This window comes from Eupeodes corollae, chromosome 1 (assembly GCF_945859685.1).
Source record: "Eupeodes corollae chromosome 1, idEupCoro1.1, whole genome shotgun sequence".
Classification (NCBI taxonomy): domain Eukaryota; kingdom Metazoa; phylum Arthropoda; class Insecta; order Diptera; family Syrphidae; genus Eupeodes; species Eupeodes corollae.
In genome coordinates, this window is record NC_079147.1 from 35,209,119 (window position 1) to 35,233,441 (window position 24,323).

At 33.3% G+C, this 24,323-nt stretch overlaps 1 protein-coding gene across 1 annotated transcript in view; it reads right to left on the reverse strand.

Moving 5' to 3' along the window:
- Window positions 1–11,991: 11,991 nt before the first annotated feature.
- The window catches only part of LOC129943126 (homeobox protein rough-like), a 29,296-nt gene continuing 16,964 nt past the window's right edge, over window positions 11,992–24,323 (reverse strand). The window contains exons 2-3 of the mRNA XM_056052374.1: window positions 17,799–18,033; window positions 11,992–12,599 (exon numbers count right to left, since the gene is read on the reverse strand). Of these exons, the coding sequence (XP_055908349.1) occupies window positions 12,326–12,599; window positions 17,799–18,033 (509 nt within the window). The 3' untranslated portion in view covers window positions 11,992–12,325. The remainder of the gene's footprint in view (window positions 12,600–17,798; window positions 18,034–24,323) is intronic.

A 24,323-nucleotide genomic window follows, 5' to 3' on the forward strand; every position in this document is an offset into this window, starting at 1 on the left:
CACTAATTACTAATGCCTTTCGGCCTTAAGATCTATTTTACTTCAATTTAAATTTTATTTGTTTTGTTTTTATTAGAAAATTTTGAAAAAACTAATATCAATAACCTTTTTTATTTATTTTTACTTACAAATACTTAAAATAAGGTCCTTAAATAAAACTTAAAACTAACTTAAACTACCTATTCTACCTATAAACTACTTAAAACTAGAACAACCACAGCAGCAAATCTAACGTTTTTTGTTTTTATATTTTACTGTCTTTTTTGTATGTTTTTTTTTATTCCATGTTATATTTTTTTTCTTTGATTTTCTTTGATTTTTTTTGTTTTTTTTTTTAATTTTTTTTTTGTTTTTTTTTTTATTTTTTAATTTTTTTTGTATTTTTTTTTGGGCCACCATGCCTATTCTACTTAAAACTAAACCCTAAAACTATAAAACAAGTATGCAAGCCAGCCAAGGCTTAAACCCCATCCCGACCTACCCATTATCAAGTGCCGATTGAAGCCACCAAAACTGGTTCTCCTGCTTCACCCTATCAGTTCGGTCCCGTTCGGACACAGCCCTACTGAACCGAAGGAGCTCCGCTCCGCCTTGTGCCATGACGTCCCGACTGTACGGGAGTCGCCTATCCACGGTTCTTCGTCTGACGTGGTAGATTAACGGAACTGCCAATCTATCCTGTATCAGACCGCATCTATCTAAAAAGAGGAATGCCTCTGGTGGAATAAAGCCGCTCAAGCGTGCACTTTCAAAATACTCGTCGTTCGGATAGAACGCCCCGAAAATTAAATTGTTGGTCGACGACATAGCTCTTGCAATGTGACCTCGAACGAGTTTTATCACGAAATTGTCAATTCTGTTGATTCGAGCCCCGTTGTATAGGACCTGGTTTGAATAGTAATGCACATAAGAAGATTCGGCTGTTCGATATAAGCCGGTACAGCGTCGTAAACACTGCCGCTCGAACACCCGAAACTTCTCCATCTGAAAGGGGCAACGTTGAACCACACAGGACAACCATAAACAATCATTGGCCGTATTAGGGCCATGTAGCAAATTACCTTCACTCTGGGGTCATGCCGACTGCTAAAAAACAGCCGTTTCGTCAGAGCGAAGGCTCCTCTGGCTCTGGCAGCATTTATATGTCTGTCGAAATATAAATACTGATCTAACCAAATACCGAGGTACTTCACTACACTTTTGCTCGCTAATGGCTGCCCGTGAAGATCAACGATGACCACCTTGCCCCAATTCTTACACGTATCCCTCGTGGCCCTAGCCAACGGAGTCCGGAACAGAATTGTCTCTGACTTCTGGACATTTATTTTCAGTTTCCAGTCGTCGCAATATCGCTGAATCTTGTCGAAATCACGCTGGCGCTGCAAGAGAATTCTAATAACCTCAACCTTTCGGGCCGTTCTGTACGCAATTAGATCGTCGGCGTACGCAATTGCCTTTGTAAGACTACCTATCAGATCGCTGGTGTAAATGCTGAAGAGAATCGGCGAATTCACCGCTCCCTGTTGAAGACCATTTTTAATTGAGAATGTTGTGGTAGAAGTTACATTGCCACTTTTGACAACAAACTTTCTACCGTTAAGCATATCATAAAGTATATACAACAATGGCTTGCTAATGCCAAGCCTGCTTAGTTTTAGGTTAAGACCCTCTAACCATACGGTGCCAAAGGCCTTTTCCAAATCAACCAGGACAGCACCTGTGCATTGTTGTTTTGATTTATTCCATTGGATATCAGAAACGAGTTTAGACGCAGCATGAATTGTGTCATGACCCGCCTTGAACCCGAACTGTTTATCCGGAATTATTTTGTTGTCCGAAGCCCACTTAGTCAAAAATCAAATGGGGTGGCGCAACAGTCCGTTGTGAACCAGGGCCTAGTGACTTACAACTCTCAACCATTCCTGTGTGCGAGTACTGTTGTCAGGAATGGAAGGGACCTACAATTTTAGGCCGAATCCGAACGGCTAGTTTGAGAAAGCACTTTTTCATGACAAGAATTACTCTTGAAGGATTTGTCAATTCCTCGCAAGAGGCAGTACCAGCGAAAATTATTTTTTTTTAAATTAAGGTGGCACAGGCAGGGATTGAACCCAAGACCCCTTGCATGACAGTCCAACGCACTAACCATCATGCCACGGGTACTACTACTACTACTACTACTACTAGGCCCACTTAGTCAGAGCCCTATTAATGATTTTTTCGAAAACTTTGCTGATGCTCGGAAGAAGACTTATCGACCGAAGATTTGACGGGTTGGTGTTGTCCTTTCCCTTTTTCGGGAGAGGATGAACCACAGCGGTCTTCCAATGCACTGGATAATATACATTTTTCAATGCATTATCGAAGAGCGTGGTGTAAATGTCAATTGCTTCCATCGGTGAATGTCTTAGTACAACGTTGGATATACCATCGACACCTGCTGACTTTTCATTTTTTATTGAATTGAAGATGAGCTGAAGCTCAACCTTCGTCGCTAACAAGGGACTTGGTCCCGTTTGCTCGGCGATTATGGCATTTGCCAAGGAATCGTCATTGAACCGCATGAAACCGCGGTTCTCAGATCGCCAATGTGTGATATCATTACGGAGGTAAAAGTGATTAAGTAGGGCTCTGTTTTCCAGGTCGTGGTTGGGGCGAATGCTGACATTCACCTTGTACACTTGCTGGAAAGCAGCTCCCACCGCCTCCACTTTTTCCTTCGGATCTTCAATTATGTAAAAGTCATCGTCAAAGATGGCTTCCTCTGATCTATGTGCGCTGTCATGAGTACGTCTCTGTTCTCTTCAGTTCTTTGGAGTTTAAGACACGGAAGGTCATTATCGTTTTTTATCCTGAATATCTTATTGATTTTGGGGAACATACCAGAGTCACTCGAATTAACTGACAGGATCTTGCGGTCCCAGTACTTGTTAATTGATATAGCCTGTAGTTCTCCTTAATCAACAGATTGACATTTTTATTGACGACTAAGATAACGACCCTAAACACTTGTCTGAAATTGTGCAAACTTGGTTATTCTGGCACTGCCATCAAAAATTTAGGGTCGAAGCTGTAACGCGAAATTCGAAAACATGCGATTTTATCCAAGGAAGATTTAAAATAGGCACTTTTGGTAGAATGGAGCACCATATCCTCGGAATTCACCCCAAAGCTTGTTAAATCAATCCCAAAGAGACTGGAGTCAGTGCTTAAGGAAAAAGGGTACCCGACGAAATATTAAGGGCACTTTACGAATTTTTTGCACTGCTAAAAAGCCCTTTTTTATGGAACTTAGCACATTGAATCATTTTAACTGAGACATTGATTCTAAACATACAAAACTAATTATGACTGGTAAAGCTATTAAAAATGTATAAACATTTCATTTATTGTTAAAACCACCAATTGAATAAACTTAATAAATAATAAAACGAATCCTTTTATTTTCATTTCGAAGTGGTTCCCTATTTATATAAATTTTTCAGCAGAGAAATTGAGGGCTTCATTTTGGCGGGGGGCCACTGTACATAGGTATTAATTAAAAGTATATTATTTATAAGATAACTGTTTTTCTATGTATTTTAAACAAAACAAAATCTTATACAGTGGCTCTCAGCTAAAATGATGCAGTCTTAGTTTGCACTATTTGCTCAAAAAATAAGCACGCACTTATTAGTGGAAAAAAATCTTATATTTTTTATTTAAAAGAACTTCATTTATAATGGAAAAGCAAAAAAAAATGAAATCAACACTATATTTACATTTTAATATTAACTTAAAAATGTATTCTTAAAAAATAGACTCACAGCTTAAATAATGCACTTAATAAAGTAATATAAAAAAAAACAAGTTATAAGTTCAAAAGTGTGTCACTAATACTTAGTAGGATATCCTTTTTGCTCCAGGACCGATTTAAGCCTCCTTGGAAGAGATCGCACCAGTTTTCGACAGTAGTCTGGAGGTATTTTTCCCCATTCTTTCAAGAGCGCCTTTTTGAGATCGTCTTTGCATCTTATCTCGTGTTTTCGTATTTCTCGCTCAAGTTTAGACCATACATTTTCGATGGCGTTTATGTCTGGAGACTGCGCGGGTGGCTGCATGACATGGGGGCAGTTCCATATCAACCAAGTTTGCACAATACCAGATTTGTGTTTTGGGTCGTTATCTTGGTATAACCGGAAACAGTCCTTTATGTTCAGCTTTTCGGCACTTTGCACTAAATTTTCCTTCAATATGCCAAGGTACATATTTTTGTCCATGTTGCCTTCGATGAACACTAAGTTTCCTACACCAGAGGATGACATGGCGCCCCACACCATAACGGACCTCCTCCGTGTTTCACAGTCCCACGCATATTCTTCGGTTGGAGCTCTGTATTGGGTTGTCTCCAAACGTATGACCTGCCATCCGAGCCATGGAGATTAAATTTGCTCTCGTCCGTGAAGATAACGGTGTCCCAAAAGGTTTCGTCCTTGCTTACATGGTCACGAGCAAATGTTATTCTTGCAATTTTGTTCTTTGCACTAATATACGGCTTTTTCCGGGCACTTCTTCCATTGAAATCTGACTCTCGCAGGATTCGACGGATGGTTTCTGCGCTGCTCTTCTTATTTAAATACTTTTCAGCTTCCTGGGCTAGCTTTACTGCACTTAAAGTTGGATCTTCCTTCACTTTACGAACAATCCAACGACAATCGCTCGCAGAGAAAATTTTGTTTGGAGCCGTTCTTCCCTTGTTAACCACTCGATTTTCCTGAACATAGCGTTCGATTATGTGTTGAACCGTAGATGAACTTATTTTTAATATTTCGCCAATTTTTCTTTGGCTTTTACCGTCTTTAAAGTGCTTAATTACTAACTCACGGACTTCAATGCTAGTACGGCGTCCCATTTCGAAAAAAAAACCAGCAATCTCAAAAGAAATGCGATAAACAACTGAAGCGAGCTTAAGAAAACTCGCCTACCAGGATTTTGTTTGATAAAGAAGAAAAAACCGTTAACTTTTTATCTTTAAGAGTGAGTGCATCATATAAGCTGTGACTTTGTTTTGTGCGATAATTATGCTTTGCCATCACTATTTCAAAACAAAAATAACTTCCTATGGGAAGTTAAAAATTGATGTACCGTTCAACATGTTTATGAATAGTAATGACTTGATAGAATATTCTACATCGTTAAAATTGAAGTGTTTTACCATTTTGAATGAACCGTAAGCTTTTTTTCATAAAAAAAATGTATGTCCGATGAGGGGAATCTCAGATTAGTTTTCCCAATCCTTAATAAAGGAGACCCTTTGAAATGCTTATATGGAGATTGCAAAATTTTAGGCAACATAAGGGACTTCATTTGCAGTCAACTTCATTCTATGAACGTAAATTTTGACCAATGCAACTAGTTAGTTTTTAAAGCGTTAAGGATTTTAAAATTCAGAACTTTACTTCACAAACCTCTACTTTAAGTTCACAATACATAGATTACCAAACAAATTTTTGTCTACAAAACACTCTTCAGGTAAGCTACAAGTCCATCACGATTTGTATTTTGTATTGTAAGAAAAAATTACTTATTTCTTTTACAAATTGACAAGGAACCCTTTTACACAAAAGATCAAATGGAATTGTGCAAAAAATAAATAATTTATGAAGTAATAAAGTTCAGCTCTCAGTTGAATCAAAAAACATTATCAATTGTCATTGTCACATAAGTTCACTTGACTTATAGTAAGGGAGAATTTTCTTGACTAACTTTCCAGTCAACTTTCCAATAAAATTGCCTTAATTGGAAGGCAATTTGTTGACAGCTTTCTTGCCTTACTTTCAAGTCCCCGTTGTCGCTTGAACGCCTGAACCTGTCCAATATATTACTTTTCTCTAATAATACTTTATTTAAAAACCATTTTTATAAAAAAAATTGTTAATTAAATTTTCCTAAAAACTAATCTAAAAGTTAGCAAAAATATTTTTCATATTATAAGTTATATAAATTAAATTAAGAGTTAAAATAAATAATTAAACAAAATTGTACATAGAATTAAATAATTTTGAAGTCCGTTCCTTCATCTATTCTCGAAATATTTGAATAGAACATCAGTTTTTACCAATTTTACGAAGTATTTTCGTAGATTCTTTCTTTTTGTAAAAAAGAACCAACACTTGTTACTTTTCTTTTACTTACTTATTCGGCTCCCTATCCATTACGATTTTCCATTGTTTGCGGTCCCTTGCGACTTCCTCCAATCGGCGCCATTTGTTTGAATAAAACGGAAGTAGAGAGGTATGTAGGTGAACTCCTTGACCACTAAGAAATTACTGCTACCAACTGTGACTTTCTGTAATAGGAGGTGGACAGAATATGTTTTATTAATTTCCCATAGGAAGTTATTGTAATGGGTCCGATTTGTCAAATTGAAAATTTTGACATTTCTCGATGTTTGAAGGTCCCTAGAGTCGAAATAAAAGATTTTTAGAAAGATGCCTGAGCGTGTGTATATATGTACGCACGCTCGTATGTTCGTACGTCCGTACGTTCGCGACGTTTTATCGTCGTCCATAGCTAAAGAACCAGAAGAGATATCGATTTCAAATAAATTTTGTTATACAGATAATAAAGCAGAAAGATGCAGAAAGGGCTCTCAAGAAAATTGCGTGGGTGGTTTTTTTACCATAGCAGTTTGAAAAAAAGGTGAACATTTTGGTTAACCCTAAATATCTTACGAACCAAAAACGCTAGAGATTTGAATTAAAGTTTATATAATATATTGTAAGGTGATATCAAATAAATATATTTTTTGAAAAAAATCCATTTAACGCTTTTTTTTACAAATAAAAAAATGAAAAAAAAAATTGTCACCTCCAAAATTTTACGACTAAAATATGATTTCATCTCTAAAACAATTTTGTGCAACGAAGAATAATGTTTTTGACATCTGAGAGAATTTTGAGAAAAATCGAATTGACAGTTTTTTTTTATAAAAAAATTAAAATCTAAAAAAAAACATTACTCAAAATTGGTAAAAATTGAATATCGATTCAAATATCTTTTCAAAAATTTGAGATAATAGCTTCTAACTACTTTTTACTTATAAGAAATATTGTTTATAACATTTGATAAAATTTTGAGAAAAATCGAATTGACAGTTTTTTTTACAAAAAATTAAAAACCTAAAAAAAATTTAACAAAAGTTGGTAAAAATTGATTTTCTACTCAAATATCTTTTCAAAAATTTGAAATATTGGCTTCAAACTAATTGTATCTTATAAGAAATATTGTTTTCAACATTCGATAAAATTTTGAAAAAATTGAATATAAAAAACAATACTAAAACTTGATAAAAATTTACTTTCGACTTAAATAGCTTTTCAAAAATTAAAAATATTGGCTTCAAACTTATTTTATTTCACAGAAAATATTGTTTTCGATATTCAGTAATTTTTATATAAAAATCCAAAGGTCCGTTTTTTCATAAAAAAATAAAATCTACCAAAAATAGTACGCAAATTTGGTAAAAATTGATACTAGTACATACTACATATAAACAAACTTTTAAGCAAGTCAAATCGACAGACGTGATGGGAAGTTATCAGTGTGGGTCAACTTTTCATTAAAATTGCCTTAATTGGAAGGTCATTTTTTGGCAGCCTTACTTTCATGTCCCTTATGTCGCCTGAACCTGCCCAATAGCTTTCTTTTTTCTCATAATACTTAAGTTGAATTTGAATTTTCCTAAAAGCTAAACTAAGAGTTAGCAGCAATATGTTTCATATTATAAGTTATAAAAATTAAATTAAAATTGTACATAGAATTAAATAATTTTGAAGTCCGTACCTTCATCTATTTAGTTTTTACCAGTTTTTACCAATTCTACGAAGTATTTTCGTAGATTCTCTTTATTTTGTAAAAAAAACGAACAATCAATTTTTACCAACATTTGTTACTATTTTTTTACTTACTTATTCGGCTCCCGATCCATTAAGGTTCTCTACCTAAGATATTACGATGTTCCATTGCTTGCGGTTCCTTGCAAGCTCCATCCGATCGGCGAAATCAAGCGCTCTTGCGTCAGTAACCGCCTGGTCTTTCTAGTGGAGGTTCGGTCTTCCTCGTCGTCTCAAACCTGGGGACTAGGGTTCAAAGATTTCCTGTACTGGAGCTTAGTTGACTATTCGCTGGATGTGGCCAAACTAGTGTTGTCGGCGTATTTTGGCTCTTTGAACTACATCAACATCTTGATACAGTTCGTATAAATTTCACGATTGAATCTTTTCCTTTATTCGACATCTTCGCGTAAAACATAAAGGACCAAATATCCGCTAAAGGATTTGTCTCTCCAATGTGACCAGTATCAATTCCCCTTTTTACTTATCTCCCAGCACTCGGCACTGTAGAGTAGAACTGGTAAACGTTTTGTATAGCGTGCACTGTGTCTTTCGAGAAAGCAATTTTGAAGCCATTTGTTTCACCAAACCAAAGTAGAGAGATAAGTAAACTCCTTGACTACTTGGAAATCACTGCTTCCAGTTGCGACGTTTTGTACTAGGTGGTGGACTGGACATATTATGTTTTATTTGTTGATAGCATGCACTTTGATTTGTCCTCATTCACTTCTAGACGAACGCTTTTCACATGTTTATCTATAGCTGTAAATGCTCCTAGAACAGACGTTGTCTGCAAAGCCAAACAATTGTAAAGACCTGTTAAATATAGTGCCTTCCAGGTTAACACCATTCTGCGCACTATCTGATTCAGGGATTTCTTAAGAAATCACATGATATCGCATCTATTTTCCTGAACCCTGCACATGTCTAAAATAGGTCGGATGAGTTGTTACCCGTATTTTGTACGTTGTACCACGTATTTTGTAACGGCATGCGGCATAACTGGATCAATTTTTTTGGGATCCTAGGTACAGACTTCGCCAAAAGAAGCTCTTGGCGATTTGTACTATTATTTGCGTCTTGAAACTCATTGGTCTTTTCAGGGGCGTCTTTAAACTTTTGATTGGCCCTGGCCCCAATATGATTTGGGGGCCCAAAAAAGTAGGCACAATATTCATACATCTTTATTGAATTCATCTAAATACTTGACGAGGTGCAGACATTCTACCCCCAGTTCTTCTGCATTATCATCTACATATATGGTATTTTTTGTACACTGTTCGCTAGAATTTTGCAACTCCCTGAAGTCAATTATTGCAATCGACAAAAAAGCCAAACAATGCATTAATTTCTTGATAGCAATTGTATCGTATTTTTAATTGCAAGTTAATAGTGTTAATAATCGGAAAAAATTGATATTTTAAGCTGGACGGATGGTGCAGGGCCATCAAATTATATTGCATTTTTAATTAGCATCTAGATTCTGAATTTTGGCATTCTCCCTTAGAACATAGTGAACAAAGCAAATTGGCAGCAACGTCAATCGTTATTGTTATTCTTTTAAGGCCCTGGCTGGTTTTATGAATTCTTTCTAATATTGTGTTCCAAATTTCTGTTAAAATGATGACCTCCAGTTTTGACATTTTCTTCGCTTCGCTTTCTGTGTCGGGAACTTGCTTTGGATCTCTAGAGATAGATGTGAAGGCTTCAATAATTTGCTTATAACCATGATGGAGCGCGTTAACTGCATTATCTCGTGCAGACCATCTTGTTTCAGAAAGGCTTTTAAGAACTCTATGTGAAGTGAACCTAAACATTAATTCAATTTATTGCAGCGATGGGTAAGAAACAAAGTTGTATAATTTTTGAACCACTTGAAAGAAATTTGTTATCGCCTGCACACAACCAGCTGTATGAAGGCCTACTAAGTTAAGAGAATGTGCTGCACAAGGTACAAAGGTAGTTAATTCGCACTTCTCTTTTAATCTTGCTTGCAAACCAGAATATTTTCCCGATATATTAGACGCATTATCAAAGCTTTGTCCTCTTTAATCCTCTATTGAAATATCATAGTTTCAGAAATGTCAAGATTGTGTCAGCCAAATATTTAGATTTATGCTTTTGAATGGGTAAACATTTTAAGAACCTTTCGATAGGAACACAATTTTTAACATACCGAATTACAAAAGTCAACTGGTAGATATTTTGCCGATATAATTTCACCTAAAATTTTCATTAGGACTTGTTTATATATATATATATATAATATATATATGTATATTATAATATATTGTAAAACCCAATTTACGTTTTTTTTTTATAAAAAAAACTGACAAAAATGATTGTAACCTCGAATATTTGACGAACAAAAAATGGTTATCTTTCCGAAATGATTGCATGGAACGAAGAATAACGTTTTTAACATCTGGTTAAGAAAAATCGAATGAATCGAATTAATAGTTTTTTTTGTATAAAATATTTAAACCTAAAAAAAAACTTTACTAAAAATTTGATAAAAATTTACTTTCGACTTAAATACCTTTTCAAAAATAAAAAAAAAAATATTGGCTTCAAACTAATTTCTTTTAAAAATATTATTTCCGACATTCCGTAATTATTTCTAAAATATAGAAATAGATTTTGAAATAAAACTATTTCATCATATTCAAAATATTGTTGGTAATTTTTAAATTTATTAGAATAATTCAACTGACAACATTTTAACAAAACACTAAAGCCTGCAAATCATTTAAGCAAGATAAACCGACGCACGGACGGGATGGGAAGTTATCAGTGTCGGTTGCATTCTTGGCTCTTTTTTTTAAGATTACAATGTGTTAAAATTATGTCAGGAGATCGAATATTATCGCTTAGTAAAATTTCTATAAAATTAATTTTAAAAAATGTGTTTGCAGACCAAACGCTATTTTCTCATCTTGAAGCGTTATTTTTCTCACCTTGAAGCACTTTGGCCAGCATTATATTATTAATGGTATCAAAATTAAGTTTGCTTTTAGTTTTAATCAAAGTAAATAAAAAAAGTATCCACTTAGCAGCAGCTGAGCTGTGAGGAAGTAACATCAAGTCTTAAATGAACTTACCTAAATTTCGAAAACAATATTCATTTAAACCGTTTAATGATAACCAACCTTTTTAAAAAATTCTGACATGTAAATTTTATCCGTAACTTTTGATCTTGGGATATTGAGCAATCTGTCAATAAATTGATTCATGTTGCCAGAGGTTTAAGATGTTAAGGAGGAGAAGTTCAACGGAACGGGGAGTAAAATGAAACTTGTTTTTTTTTTGTTACTGTCTACTAAACTTATTTTGTTTTCTATATAATTCTTGTATAGATTCATTCCATTGAGTTGGTGGATTTGGGGCCCATGCCTAAAGACGCCAATGGGTCTTTTACAGGATTTGTCTTAATTTGAATAATTCGTCTAACGTATTATTTGTATTCATTTATTTTTTGTAAAAAAAAATCGTAAATTCGGTTATTCTCAAAATTACCAGATGCCAAAAATTTTAATTTCTAAAGAACGTCTCTCTAGGAATCTGTGAATTAGAGGTTACGGACCTTGAAATGTAAAAATGTTGAATTCGACAAATCGGACCGATTACAATAACTTTTTATGGAAGTTTATAATATGATTGAATCATAACAAACCGATAACCGACTCGAGGACTCGAGCACCAAGGATATGAATTTATCTTCGTCTTTTGATAAAATAGTGTTTAGACACATAAACTTTTTCTTTCTTAAATATCTCTTTTATACCCAAGGCTGGCGTTGTTCTCTTCCAGAGGTGATTCAAAATTATTTGTCTATTGTCTGTTTTTAACTGAACCCATATTTTCTATTTTCCTCCAGTTAATTAAGATGTTTCTTAAGGCACTGCAAGTCTTTTCAGAGTCAACGTTGCAAAAGATAAATTATGGAATTTCGATTGTTTCCATCCCTTGCTATACTTTCGCGGTTTATTCCTTCCACAAAAAGCCAATTTAAATCCACGACGTGCTTGAAAAGTTACCAATAGAAATAAAAAGCATTTATCCGTCATGTAATATAACTCTTCTCCTTTTATTTTCTTCATCTTCCTTCACTGGGAAAAGGCATAGATACAATCATTCTTATCATATAAAAAAAGTTTCAAAATTATTTACATCTTTATAATAATGTGGTACAAAAGAAATACTTCATTCAAAAAAATACAAAAATTGAAAGAGTATTGGATCAATACTCAGTATCTAATCTAGCTAGAGGTGTACCCTCTCTCTTCCAACTTTTACTTTGTTTTTAATAATGCGCCTGAATACACGCATTTTATTATATTTTGAAAAAAAGAAAAGATTCCGATAAATAAAATTAGATAAAATATAATAATAATTATTCTTACGTATTAAGGTATAATAAAAAGTAAACATTAAACAATAAAATATTATTGCTAACATGAGTTAACTGCGTTATGTTTATAGAAGCCACTTATTTCACTGTAATTAAGATCGTTTCGATTAGGGGCGGATGAGGGGGGTGATTGATGGTGATTCGCCGCCACCACCACCGCCGATGCTGTTGAGGAGGACAGAGGTACTGCAGGAACCATTCGTGATGGAAGACCATTCTGGGCATGGAAGTGCTGATGAAGATTCGATATGATTGGAGGATAAACATTTTGTCCCATGATCGAGGTCATAAAACCGTTCGCTACAACGAAATTCCTGTTGAAAGGGATGAGAAATTAGGGTGTTATTAATGAATTGGTATGATTTTAATTAGACATTTTTTATGGATAGTTAAAAATGAAGAACATACTCGTAGGTACCATTTGGTAATAAACAGGTCATATCTATATATTTTTATTTCATTTGAGGAAGATAACGTAAATGCAAGTAGTCCAAGTTAAGATATCATAAATTACCTCCCCTAAAATTTTTACTCATACCTAGTCGTGCCATAAGTTCTGTTATTTTGTATTCATTGTTGTTTCATTTACTTGGCATATTGGTTCAATCAAAAATTAAGTTACACTCAAAATGACAGACCTCAGTTTAATGTCAGTCCTTACACTCTATCTTAAGAATTTAATAATTTCTGTGAAAAGTCTCATTAGGCACGCTTTTCAATTCCGGCGACAAAAATAATCATAAGTATTAAAATATGGAGTCTCCGAGAGCCAATCTTAAGCTTCTCTGAGACCTACGATGTTGACCCTAAGGAACATTTTTGCTGTCTTGGCTTTGTTTGTCTCCACAAAATCCTGTAACAAGAATTTGTCTATCTTCATTGAAAAGTGAGTTTGTTAAACCCTTAATCACATTTCTATGGTACAACTATTCACATTCGTTCCCAAAAATGGAGAGGTGAGACACTTTGAAGTGAGACCTTAAAACCATTACAGAAGCGTGGTGATGGTTACCTTTGACCCTTAGAAAAACAGTTTTGGTTTGATATACAGATTTATCATTAATTGACTCTTTTCAATAAATTTGCAGGGTCCAGGTATTAACAATTTATCTATAGAGGGTCAATAGCCTTTTATGTGTAGATGCACCCTAATCAGTACCCGTGTTTTGTTGGAAAATGTATCAATAGTATAGTGGTATTTTGCACGAATAACAAAACAATATCCGCAGTATGAATACTACCGATAAAAGTTAAAGTAGTATCTTACTACGGATGGTCTTTTGACATTTATACGAGTCTCGAATGGATCTTATGTGATTTCGTTCTCAAATGTTGGTACGATTGATATTTCATTTGTATCTCGGTGGCTGTGTTCGTTGAGTGGTGCATTTGGAAACATGCGTTTTCGATTGGGAAAAAATCAATCGCTAGCTGTTGATATCATTTAGTTTTGTTAATAAAAATGGACTAACTAACCGACCGGAGTCAAGTCGAATAAAGCTCATTTCAACTCGATTCAGGTATATAAAGAATTGAGGCTAGCTTCAAGCTCGCTTCAACACCACATGTTAATGCAGTCGTCTACGAACAAAACCCCCTCCTTGAAGTTTTCATTTTATATCAAATTGTTAGTTTATTCTCAATTTCCAGATGTTTTCTTACCATTTCTTCATGAAAAAAAAACACCGGTAGTATTAAAATGAATGTGGTGAATATATCCGACTATTTTTTGGGCTGCCATCTATTCATAAAGATATAACGAGGTAGTGTAGGACCCGATTTCCGAACATTCGCCAGAACTCATTCCTTACCTATTTAAGGCAATTATTACGATTCTATTTTCCTTAGCGTAATCAGAAATGAAAATGAAACCAAAATAAGTCTTGAAGTTTTATGACTGAATTTATGGCAATACTTGGTTTATTGTGACTTTTAAATCATACCCAGGATTCAATCGATTCGAAAGGTTAATAAAACTATTTTCTTTTTTTTCAAATTTGTATTTTATACAAAATCGTTTTTGCTTAAGCTAAATTAATTGAAAAATATCTGATTGGGATTATTCTTACAATTTGTTCTATGGGAGCAAATGGTAGCGAGCGTAAGGGCATGAATTATGACCAATTTGGTAGAGGTTTTTGAATCGAATGCATCAACTAAACTGAATAGCAAATTGATGCTTCAGACCGTTATATATTTCTGTTCAAGTTAATAATAAGATTCACCAAAATACTCAATCTAAACAAGAAAGCTTAAAGTCAAAAATACCGTGGTATGAAAAAGATGTACAGAGAATTACAGCAGGTTTAAATCACAATATTTAACTTATAAAAGCCTTTCCCCTCTTGTTAAGAAAATTCAATTACACTAAGATCATGTATCGGGAGGAAAACACAAACTACAACATTATGCCCCCAAAAACACAAAATTTACCAAAATAGTAAATGGAACCTTTTTCACGCAAAACATCAAAGTGGCCTATGTAGCGTTAACAACACATTTTGAAAAGCTTCTGAATCCGCTAACAAATGCGTACGCCATGGAATATGAACTCCCATATCAATATATCGATGATGTTAAAAGCGTCATACACCGAAATGGATTGAATTAAACCCCTGCTCGAGATCGTATTTCGTATGGGTATTTCAAAACCAGATTCTTTTGAAAAACTAATCTGGAAATTTTTAAGAAACATGTAATACGACCAATTAAAAAAAGGCGATTCAAAAACTCCCAGTTACTACGGACTACAATACTAATCGTTTTCAAAACCTGTCACAAACCTCTTAACAGAGATCTTACTACGAACGTTTAACCGAATGGATAAACGAAAATGAATTATTAAGCGAATTTCAAACTGAATTTGTAGAGGGTACCCCTCTTAACAGAAGAAAATATCTTCTCCCTGACAAGTATTGCTCGTACGTAAATAGATTAAGGGAAAAATTGTACGCATTCCTTGTATTTTTCAAAGCGGCTTTCGATTACATAGACAGAAGATCTTTATTTTTTTAATGAAGCAACCTTGGAGTGTAGAACCAACTTATGGTGTAAGGCAGGGATGTCTCTTTAGTCCACTCCTCTTCTCAATTCATTTAGATGATTCAAGTATGGTTCTTCGCATCAAATATTACTCTATTCTGATGACATTGGTGTACTATCAGAATCGTCCAATATTCTCCAGATGTAGTACCATTAATTTTCAACTTTATTGCAAGCTGTGAAAATTACAATTAAATGCATCTAAATAAAAAATAATGGTATTTCGAAACGGCCGGTCGTCTCGAAAGGAATGAAAGTTAGACTTGCGAAATGATTGACTTGGAAATTGTAAGGGAACATAAGTAAGTCGGTGTTTTCCTAACTTAAACGCTATCATTTAAAAAGCATTTACAAGAAAAGCTGAAAGAATCCAAAGGCGAAATAAACTATGATTTTAAAACTTGCGTCTGCGACCGAAATATAGCTTCAAGTCCAAAATACATAATTTTTGATGCAGTCGTTGAATCAACTATGTGTTATGCGGCACAAGTCTCGAGTTTACTTGAGTTAGAAGAAGTCGAAAAACTGCGATTTTTTCAAAACGAATAAAAACACACAAAATGACATGTTGCACCTTGAAACTGATCTACAGCCGATATACTCGTACATGTACACTTTTGGTTTATACTTCTCACACTTCAAAACATCCTACCAATCGCCTTAAAAATAAAATCGCTTCATACACCTTAACAGTAGATAATTTACTTGATTCTGTAATAGTCCTTGATGAATTGGAACTCTTTTTAACTCTTTTTAACATGAAAAACAATAAGTCCCCAGGAATTGATCGCATTCCTGTTGAATGTCTAAAAAACTCATATTTAGAATACAAGTAGTATCTTCTTTCTTTTTACAACAATTTGTACGATTCCGTCAATCGAAAAGCTCTCATTTACAAAAGGGCCTCACTTGGCATATCTAGAAAATTTCTAAATATCTACGAAAATTTTGTATGTACAACTTATGCTACAATTTGGGATGGGGCCGAGGTTTCAAATTGGTTTAAAACGACTGCAGGTGTTCCCCAAGGATGTATCCTCAGCCCAATCTTATTTATCCTCTACATTGATGATATTTCAGATAATTTACCCGGTGGAGTTTATTTTTCTGATATTCGTATAAAAGTACTTCTTTACGCGGATGACTTGTTGACTACAGAGATGACTACAGAGTTGTAGAAGGTTGAGAGAAGAAAGGTGGTTCCTTAACAACCAACCTATTGAAATAGTACAGGAATTAAAATATCTAGGAGTTTTGATGTCTGCTAACAGTACCTTCAATAAACATGTTCAGCGTAAGAGTAAAGAAGCTAAAGTAGCTCTCAACATAATGTGGCCAACTTTCTTCTCAAACAAAAACATAGACTTAGGATCTAAATACCGAGTTTTCCAAGAAACCTTTAACACTTGCTTGTCTAGCGGTATTCAAGTTTTTGGTCACACCTATTTTGAAGAATTTAAGTTTATACAACTCCACTTTTTGAAAAGATTATTTCGGTTACCTACTCGACTCTAACCTATGCAATTTATGTTGAATCTGGAATTGCGCCGATTTATATTGAAAATTTGAAATTGCATCCAGATTTTTTAATAAGAGCAATGAATAAACCAAGTTCGAATCTTCACACATCTATCATGAAGGTTCTTTTGCGAATAGAAGCATCGCCATTTAAGGAATGGACTCAACTTGCCCGATTGCATAATGTTTCTCTTGAACTGAATGAGTTTAACATAGATAACTGGCAAAATATCTTTTCAAATGTTATCGCAAAAGTTGATGAAAATATATATCTTCAACATCTAAACAACTATTTATTTTATTAAAGCAAATGTTATTTTCTGGCAAACAATCTGATTTTGATTTTCATATTGTGAAAAAAATGTTTTTTAATGAAATAAAGGAATAATACTACAACTTAAAAACAGAAATCCACAGTTTTTTTAAGGAATGGAGAAGACTAAAGCTCGACCAATATGTACCACTTCAACTAGGAAATAAAGAAAATTTTAAAACAAACCATCAAACACTTTTAGGGGAAATTGAGAACTCTGCAAGAAATGCTTTCAACGAACAAAGCCAACAAAGTCAACCAAGAAGCTCCTATAAAATATTTAAAAAAAAACTTTACTTTAATTACCAGAACAGTTTAGATGTAATCAATACTATTTTTAAAGCGACATATGCGAACTCCTAAGACTTAATTACGTAACCTTCATAAGTGAGCAAATCCTGGAATGTACCTACAGAAATTTGAGATCTAGATAGGACATATGTCATTTTATTGGAATCTGTCCTATCTTCAATTCAACTTGGCACATGCCAATGCTCTTTTGTGGAAAAAAAAATATACTTAACTATGTAATTTAATCTTATATAAAAGTTAATAAAAATCACACTTGCTACTACTGATGCTGTTTCGGTATTAATAAGATTGATGAAGATTACAAATTTGTATATTTAAATTATCTTACCTGTATTGCTGATCGATGTGGGCTTTTTCGATGCGTTTATCCTTGGCACGTCGATTTTGAAACCAAATCTTAATTTGTGTCTCTGTCAGTCGTAAGTTCTCTGCTAATTCAAATCTTCTACTCCTGGAAATATATTCGTTGCGATGGAATTCCACTTCCAATCGAAGAGTCTGTTCGGTGCTAAAAGTTGTTCGCTGTCGTCGGGGCCGACCTTCTTTTCGACGACGTCTGGCAACTTATATAAAAAAGAAACAATATCGGTATTTAATTAATTGAAAGATATATTTTGTCAAAAAATTGAAATAAGAAATAGTGGGGTTTTAAATTTTGTCAAGAAATTTGAACTCTAAGGCAAATATTGTGGTTTATGTGGGACATTTTGAACAACAGGGCCGATCTTTTGTTATAAGCAGTTAAACACTGTAAAAATAAGACTTTCAATACAAACAGAAAAAAAAAGAGGCTGGGATGCAACCCACACTGACAACTTTCCATCCCGTCTGTCGATTTGTCTTGCTTAAAAGTTTGTCTATATGTACTCGTTTCAATTTCTACCAAATTTGCGTTCTATTTTTTGTAGATTTTATTTTTTATGAAAAAACGGACTGTTGGATTTTTTATATATAAAAATCACTGAATATCGTAATCAATATTTTCAGTGGAATAAAATAAGTTTGAAGCCAATATTTTTAATTTTTGAAAAGCTATTTGTGTCGAAAGTAAATTTTTTAATTTTTGTAAAAAAAGTCAATTCGATTTTTCTCAAAAGTTGTCCTTATGTTGAAAAAAAATATTTCTTATAAGTAAGAAGCTATTATCTCAAATTTTTGAAAAGATATTTAAGTCGAAAATCATTTTTTACCGACTTTTGTTAATTTTTTGTGGGTTTTTAATTTTTTTTTTACAAAAATAGTCAATTCGATTTTTTCAAAATTTTACTGAAGGTTGACAAAAATATTTTCTGAAAGATAAAAGTAGATTAAAGCCAATATCTCAAATTTTGGAAAAGATATTTGAGTCGAAAATCAATTTTTACCAACTTTTATTAATTTTTTTTTTAGGTTTTTATTTTTTGTAAAAAAAACTGTCAACTCGATTTTTTTCAAAATTTTATCATTATTCTTCGTTGCACAAAATTGTTTTGGAGATGAAATCATATTTTAGTCGTAAAATTTTGGAGGTGACAAATTTTTTTTCTTCAGTTTTTTTGATTTATAAAAAAAACCGTTAAATGGATTTTTTTCAAAAAAATATACTTCTTTGATATCACGTTTCGATATATTATATAAAATTTAATTCAAGTCTCTAGCGTTTTTGGTTCGTAAGATATTTATGGTTAACCAAAGTGTTTCCCTTTTTTCAAACCGCTATGGTAAAAAACCACCATGCAATTTTCTTAAGAGCCCTTTCTGCATCTTTCTGCCTTATTATCTGTATAACAAAATTTGTTTGAAGTTGATATCTCTTCTGGTTCTTGTGCTATGGACGACGAAAAAAACGTACGAACGTACGTACACACGCACGCACATACATCTTTCTAAAAATCTTTTATTTCGACTATAGGTACCTTGAAACGTCGAGAAATGTCAAAATTTTCAATATGACAAATCGGACCCATTACAATAACTTCCTATGGGAAGTTAAAAATGAAATAAACATATGTACATACATTGTTTTATTTTCCGACATTTCTTTTACATAAGCTTCGACCTTTTCTCACACAATATGAACATTCGACAAAAAATAACTCGAATGAAGTTCAAATCAACGAACATTCGATAACGACAATAGAGTGAGACCAAACTTCGAAAAAGTAATGACATTTAAGTCGAATCAACGGTTCTCAATTCGCCAACGGTAATACCAATTTCTCACACTCACACGTTTATTCATTCGACTTTGCAATCAATTAATTGCATTCTTTTGAATTCACTTAAAGTCTTTGCATTCATTCAAGTGAATGCGAAGGTTTCATAAATAAGTGTAACTGCAAAGTCTGTAACTGAATGCAAGGACTGCAAGAAAGTAAAAACTCTATAATTATTGAATACAGTCAAATGATTCGATTCGTTTTAAGTTTAATTTTTAAATTAATTCATTAAGAAGTGCTTTCGCAAAAGATTTCATACTTTTAAAATTCTGGAATACGGATATTGTTTCCCTTAAAGCCTAGTACGCTGCTGATGCGAAACGAAATTTTTCGGTGGTCTCCAAGTGTAGAGCGAAATTAAAACGAAAACCACAACGGAAAAATATTTGTGTAGAGTTCTGTCAGCTGTGGAAAACAAAAAACAAAAACACCGAAAGTCACGAGTAAACAATTTTCAATTTTGATTTGTAAACAATTTTTTCCAATAAATAAATTAAACGTCAAAATTTCGCAAGCAATTAATATACCGGGCAATTAAATTGAGAACGAAAAGAGTGGAGAATTGTACTAAAAAATCTAGTACAGCTATCCACTAAAATGACACATTTCGTTGTTCAGCAGCGTACTGAAAAACAAAAAGCACAGCGAAATTTTTCGTTTATGATTTCGTCATGTCATTTTTGTATGGGAAATTTCGTTTCGCATCAGCAGCGTACTAGGCACGAAAAACCGGATATTAAGAGGAATTAGATGAAAAATGTGTTTACTTTTTAATTTCTTATTTGAAATAGATTTTGGCATAAAAACAGTTGCAGAGGTTTTTTGCTTTTTTCTACGTTTTGACAAGGTGCGGCTGCTTTAAATAAACTTAATTGCACATATAAAATGATATCATTGGGTAAAATTGTTTACTAACTCTAGATGATACAATGAAATGAAAAAAGAGGCTGTGTGCAACCCACACTAATAACTTCCCATCCCGTCTGTCGATTTGTCTTGCTTAAAAGTTTGAAGGTTTTCGTGTTGGGATACAAAATTTTAATAGTTAAATTATTCTTAAAAATTGAAAAATGACCAACAATATTTTTCATATAAAGAAATAGTTTAGTTTGAAAATCTAGTTTTGTTAAATGGATTTTTAGTCGAAAACAAATTTTTACCAACTTTTTCGAAAGTCAATTTTTACCAACTTTTATTCATTTATTTGTTTAGGTTTTTAATTTTTGTAAAAAAAACGGTCAATTCGATTTTTTTCAAAGTTTCCTAGAATGTTGAAAACAATAGTTCTTATGAGTGAAAATTAATTCGAAGCCATAATCTCGATTTTTTAAAAAGAAGATATTTTAATCGAAATTCATTTTTTACCAACTTTGAGTAATGTTTTGTTTGTTTTTTTTTTTTCTTTAGAGCCCTTTCTGCATTTTATCTGTATAACAAAATTTATTTGAAGTAGTTATCTCTTCTGGTTCTTGAGCTATGCACGACGAAAAATCGTCGCGAACACGTACACACACATGCACAGACGTCTTTCTGAAAATCTTTTATTTCGACTTTAGAGACCTTGAAAAGTTGAGAAATGTCAAAGGTTTCAATTTGACAAAACGGACCCATTACAATAACTTCCTATAGGAAGTTAAAAATCAGCCCTCTACTCAGCCTTAAAAATCAATTGACAGTTGATAAATATTAAAGTTTAACACCTAACCAGTTAATTAAAAAGGGTTTTTGTAATTGAGAACGTTTCTTATTGATGTGAATAACAAGAAAATGTCTTCTTAATAAATAAAGTTTTATATAATCCGAAAATATCTATCCGCTATTAATTGAAAGTTGACACTCCAGCTAATAAAGAATAAGGGCCTAGTGATTTACAACTCTCAACCATTTACCTTCAGTTTTTATGCGGAATTTGAAAAGCTAATAAAGTACTTTTAAGACAACAACACACTATCCTTAATACTTTGCGATATTTTACAATATCATGTGTTATGAAGCCGACCTAAGAATTTGCAAACCGTAATGGAGCTATAAATCTCGGGCGTTGAAAAGATAGTTTACTTAAGTTTAACTTCACTTTTATGATTTATTTATTTTTTTCTTTTAGTAATTTTATAATTTAAAGAACATAAGGCAAGGCACTGCTGCTATACACCGATTCTGAAATGAAACAATCAATATTTCAATGACAGTTCAATGCTTAGCTGTCAAAGTGCAACAAATAGAAAATAGATCTATTTGAGCGTTAAACACGAGCTTACGATATTTACGATACAAAGCATAAAGCTTAAAGTAACATTTACGATTGTCTCAAAAGAGTCCAATGGTTCTATTTAATATGGCAAAGTCGGCAAAGACCGAACACGTGATTGTGGTTTAGCTATAAAGGACGTACCATCTTTATATATAAAACCTGAAGCACTATCATCGTTTGTGGGTTTTTATGGGGGTAACACCTAGTGGCTACGAAGGCAGTTATTTTACTTAACTTTCGTATACACAACTTCAAACGCCGTCTTGAGGCTACGGTAACGTAAAAAAAGGCGCCATGTAGCACTATAGATTTAATAAACTAAGGTTACATTGTTTTTGTTAGTAAATTTATAAACTAGCCTGTACGATTAACTGAAGTCTAATCTGTAAGTCTGCGTTGCAAATAGATAGGTAGATACATTTCTTTATTACAATATATAAGTTTTACATTCTATTAAAACTAAGAACATAAGGACATGGCAAAGCAGCTGATAGACATTTTTTAAACTAAAATATATATAAGTAAATATAAAAGTTTTTAAATCTTCAATAAACAGTTTTTTACATTTTTTATTTATTTTATCAACTTATTCGACTTTAAAAGAGAAAATTGTTAAGGAAAAAGCGAATCTTAAAAAAAAAGTAGTTTTTATTTAAAATAAAATACAGATCATAGTAATGATAGATAATGTTGAGATACATTTTATATTTTAAATTTGAAAGATATTACACTTTTAAGCAATTTTAATGACTAGGAACATACCTAAATATATACTATTCAAATTTCACGTGATTTGAAACAAAAATATTTGTAATTTTTTTAACTGGGAGAATATTTCTTAAGGTTCAAAAACTATTGCGATATGACAACGCATGTTTAAAAAATTTAAAGAGATTTACCCAACCAATTGATCCGTTGAGGATATCAATAAGCTCGTTCAAAGTGAAAAAACTGGCTTGGAAATATAATCGCCTTATTTCTTGCAATATTGAGCAAACTGCTATGGTGAGTGCCTTCAAGTTCTCCTAAATTGCAGAGAGTGCAGATTTATGATAAATCGGATCTATAAGGCACAAAGTTTAGATTAAGTATTTCAACTCTAGGCCTAAAGATGATACCGATAGCTTCTGCAGTCAGTTACTTGCAAAAATAACTCTTATCAGAAGGCCGATTTCAGAAAGAGCGGCGAATCGCTTTTAATGGCGGATTTGTAATAATAATAATAAGCTTTTTTTCTTGCTTCTTCTTTTTCTGCGTTTAAAAAAACATTTATGGAGTCCATTGAAAACTAGTTTTGTTTACTTGGAACCAACAATAATATTAAAATATAACTACAAACATTAAGATACTTTTTTCAGAGAAAAACAATTAGTTTTAGTGGAAGGAAATATCATATTTTTGGAAACAGCTGACAAATAAATGAAAAATTGGAAAATATCATGGAAATGGATTGGAAATATTTGACATTTAAGCTGGAAAAATGGAAGGATTCGCTTTTGAAATTAACTCAAAGCGAAGAAGGTCGAAATTGAATTTTCGCTTTCAATGCGATCCACTCGCTTTCTAGAATCAGCCCTCAGATGACAATTGGTGGTTCAGGTTCCTGTAAATGTTTCTACTTTTTGAAGAGGATGCCCTTTCTAGATATTGTAAATATACCGCATTATCACTTTAAGCAATCAGGTCATCAAGTAAATTCTGCCATTCAATAACGTTATTTTCAGTTGAAGTAATCGTTACATTTTGTGCCGCAGCAAGATGGTTCCATTTTTTGAAAGGTGTTGCGTTTCTTCGAAGTTGCCTTAACAGAATTGACTTATGTAGTCCGTTTTCTCTTTTCACTACTGTAGTCAGATTTTTGACATGCGATTTAAGATTTTGGAATTAATTCGGTGCTAAACCTGACTCCACATGTAAAGCATACGTTGGTGTTGCGGAATAGTCGCTTGAAAAAGAACCTCTGAATACTTTCGAATTCCTCATGTTGTGCGTACACAACCCATAGCACATACAAGTATTGACTGTTGCTTTGAGCACTCGGTACTTCGATGCTACATCAATGTTGCTGTTGCTGAAAAACGTTGGCCACATCAGATTTATAGCTAGTTTGGCTTCCCTACCTTTCTCCTTTGTATGTTTACTCCAGTTAAGGTTAGATGTTATCAACACTCCCAGGTACTTGAACTTCTTTACTACATCGATGCGCTCATTGTTGATAGTCCATGATTCCTCCAGTAGCCTTCTTCGGTATCTAGCTTTTGTTTCACTTGTATTGGTTTTAGGCCCCAAGTTGAACAGTAGTCTTGAAGTCTGTTGATTTGCAGAGCACATGGTCATCAGCATACAGTAAGACTATGACTAAGGAGCCCGCAAAAAATACACCTCCCGGAAGAATGTCAGTGAC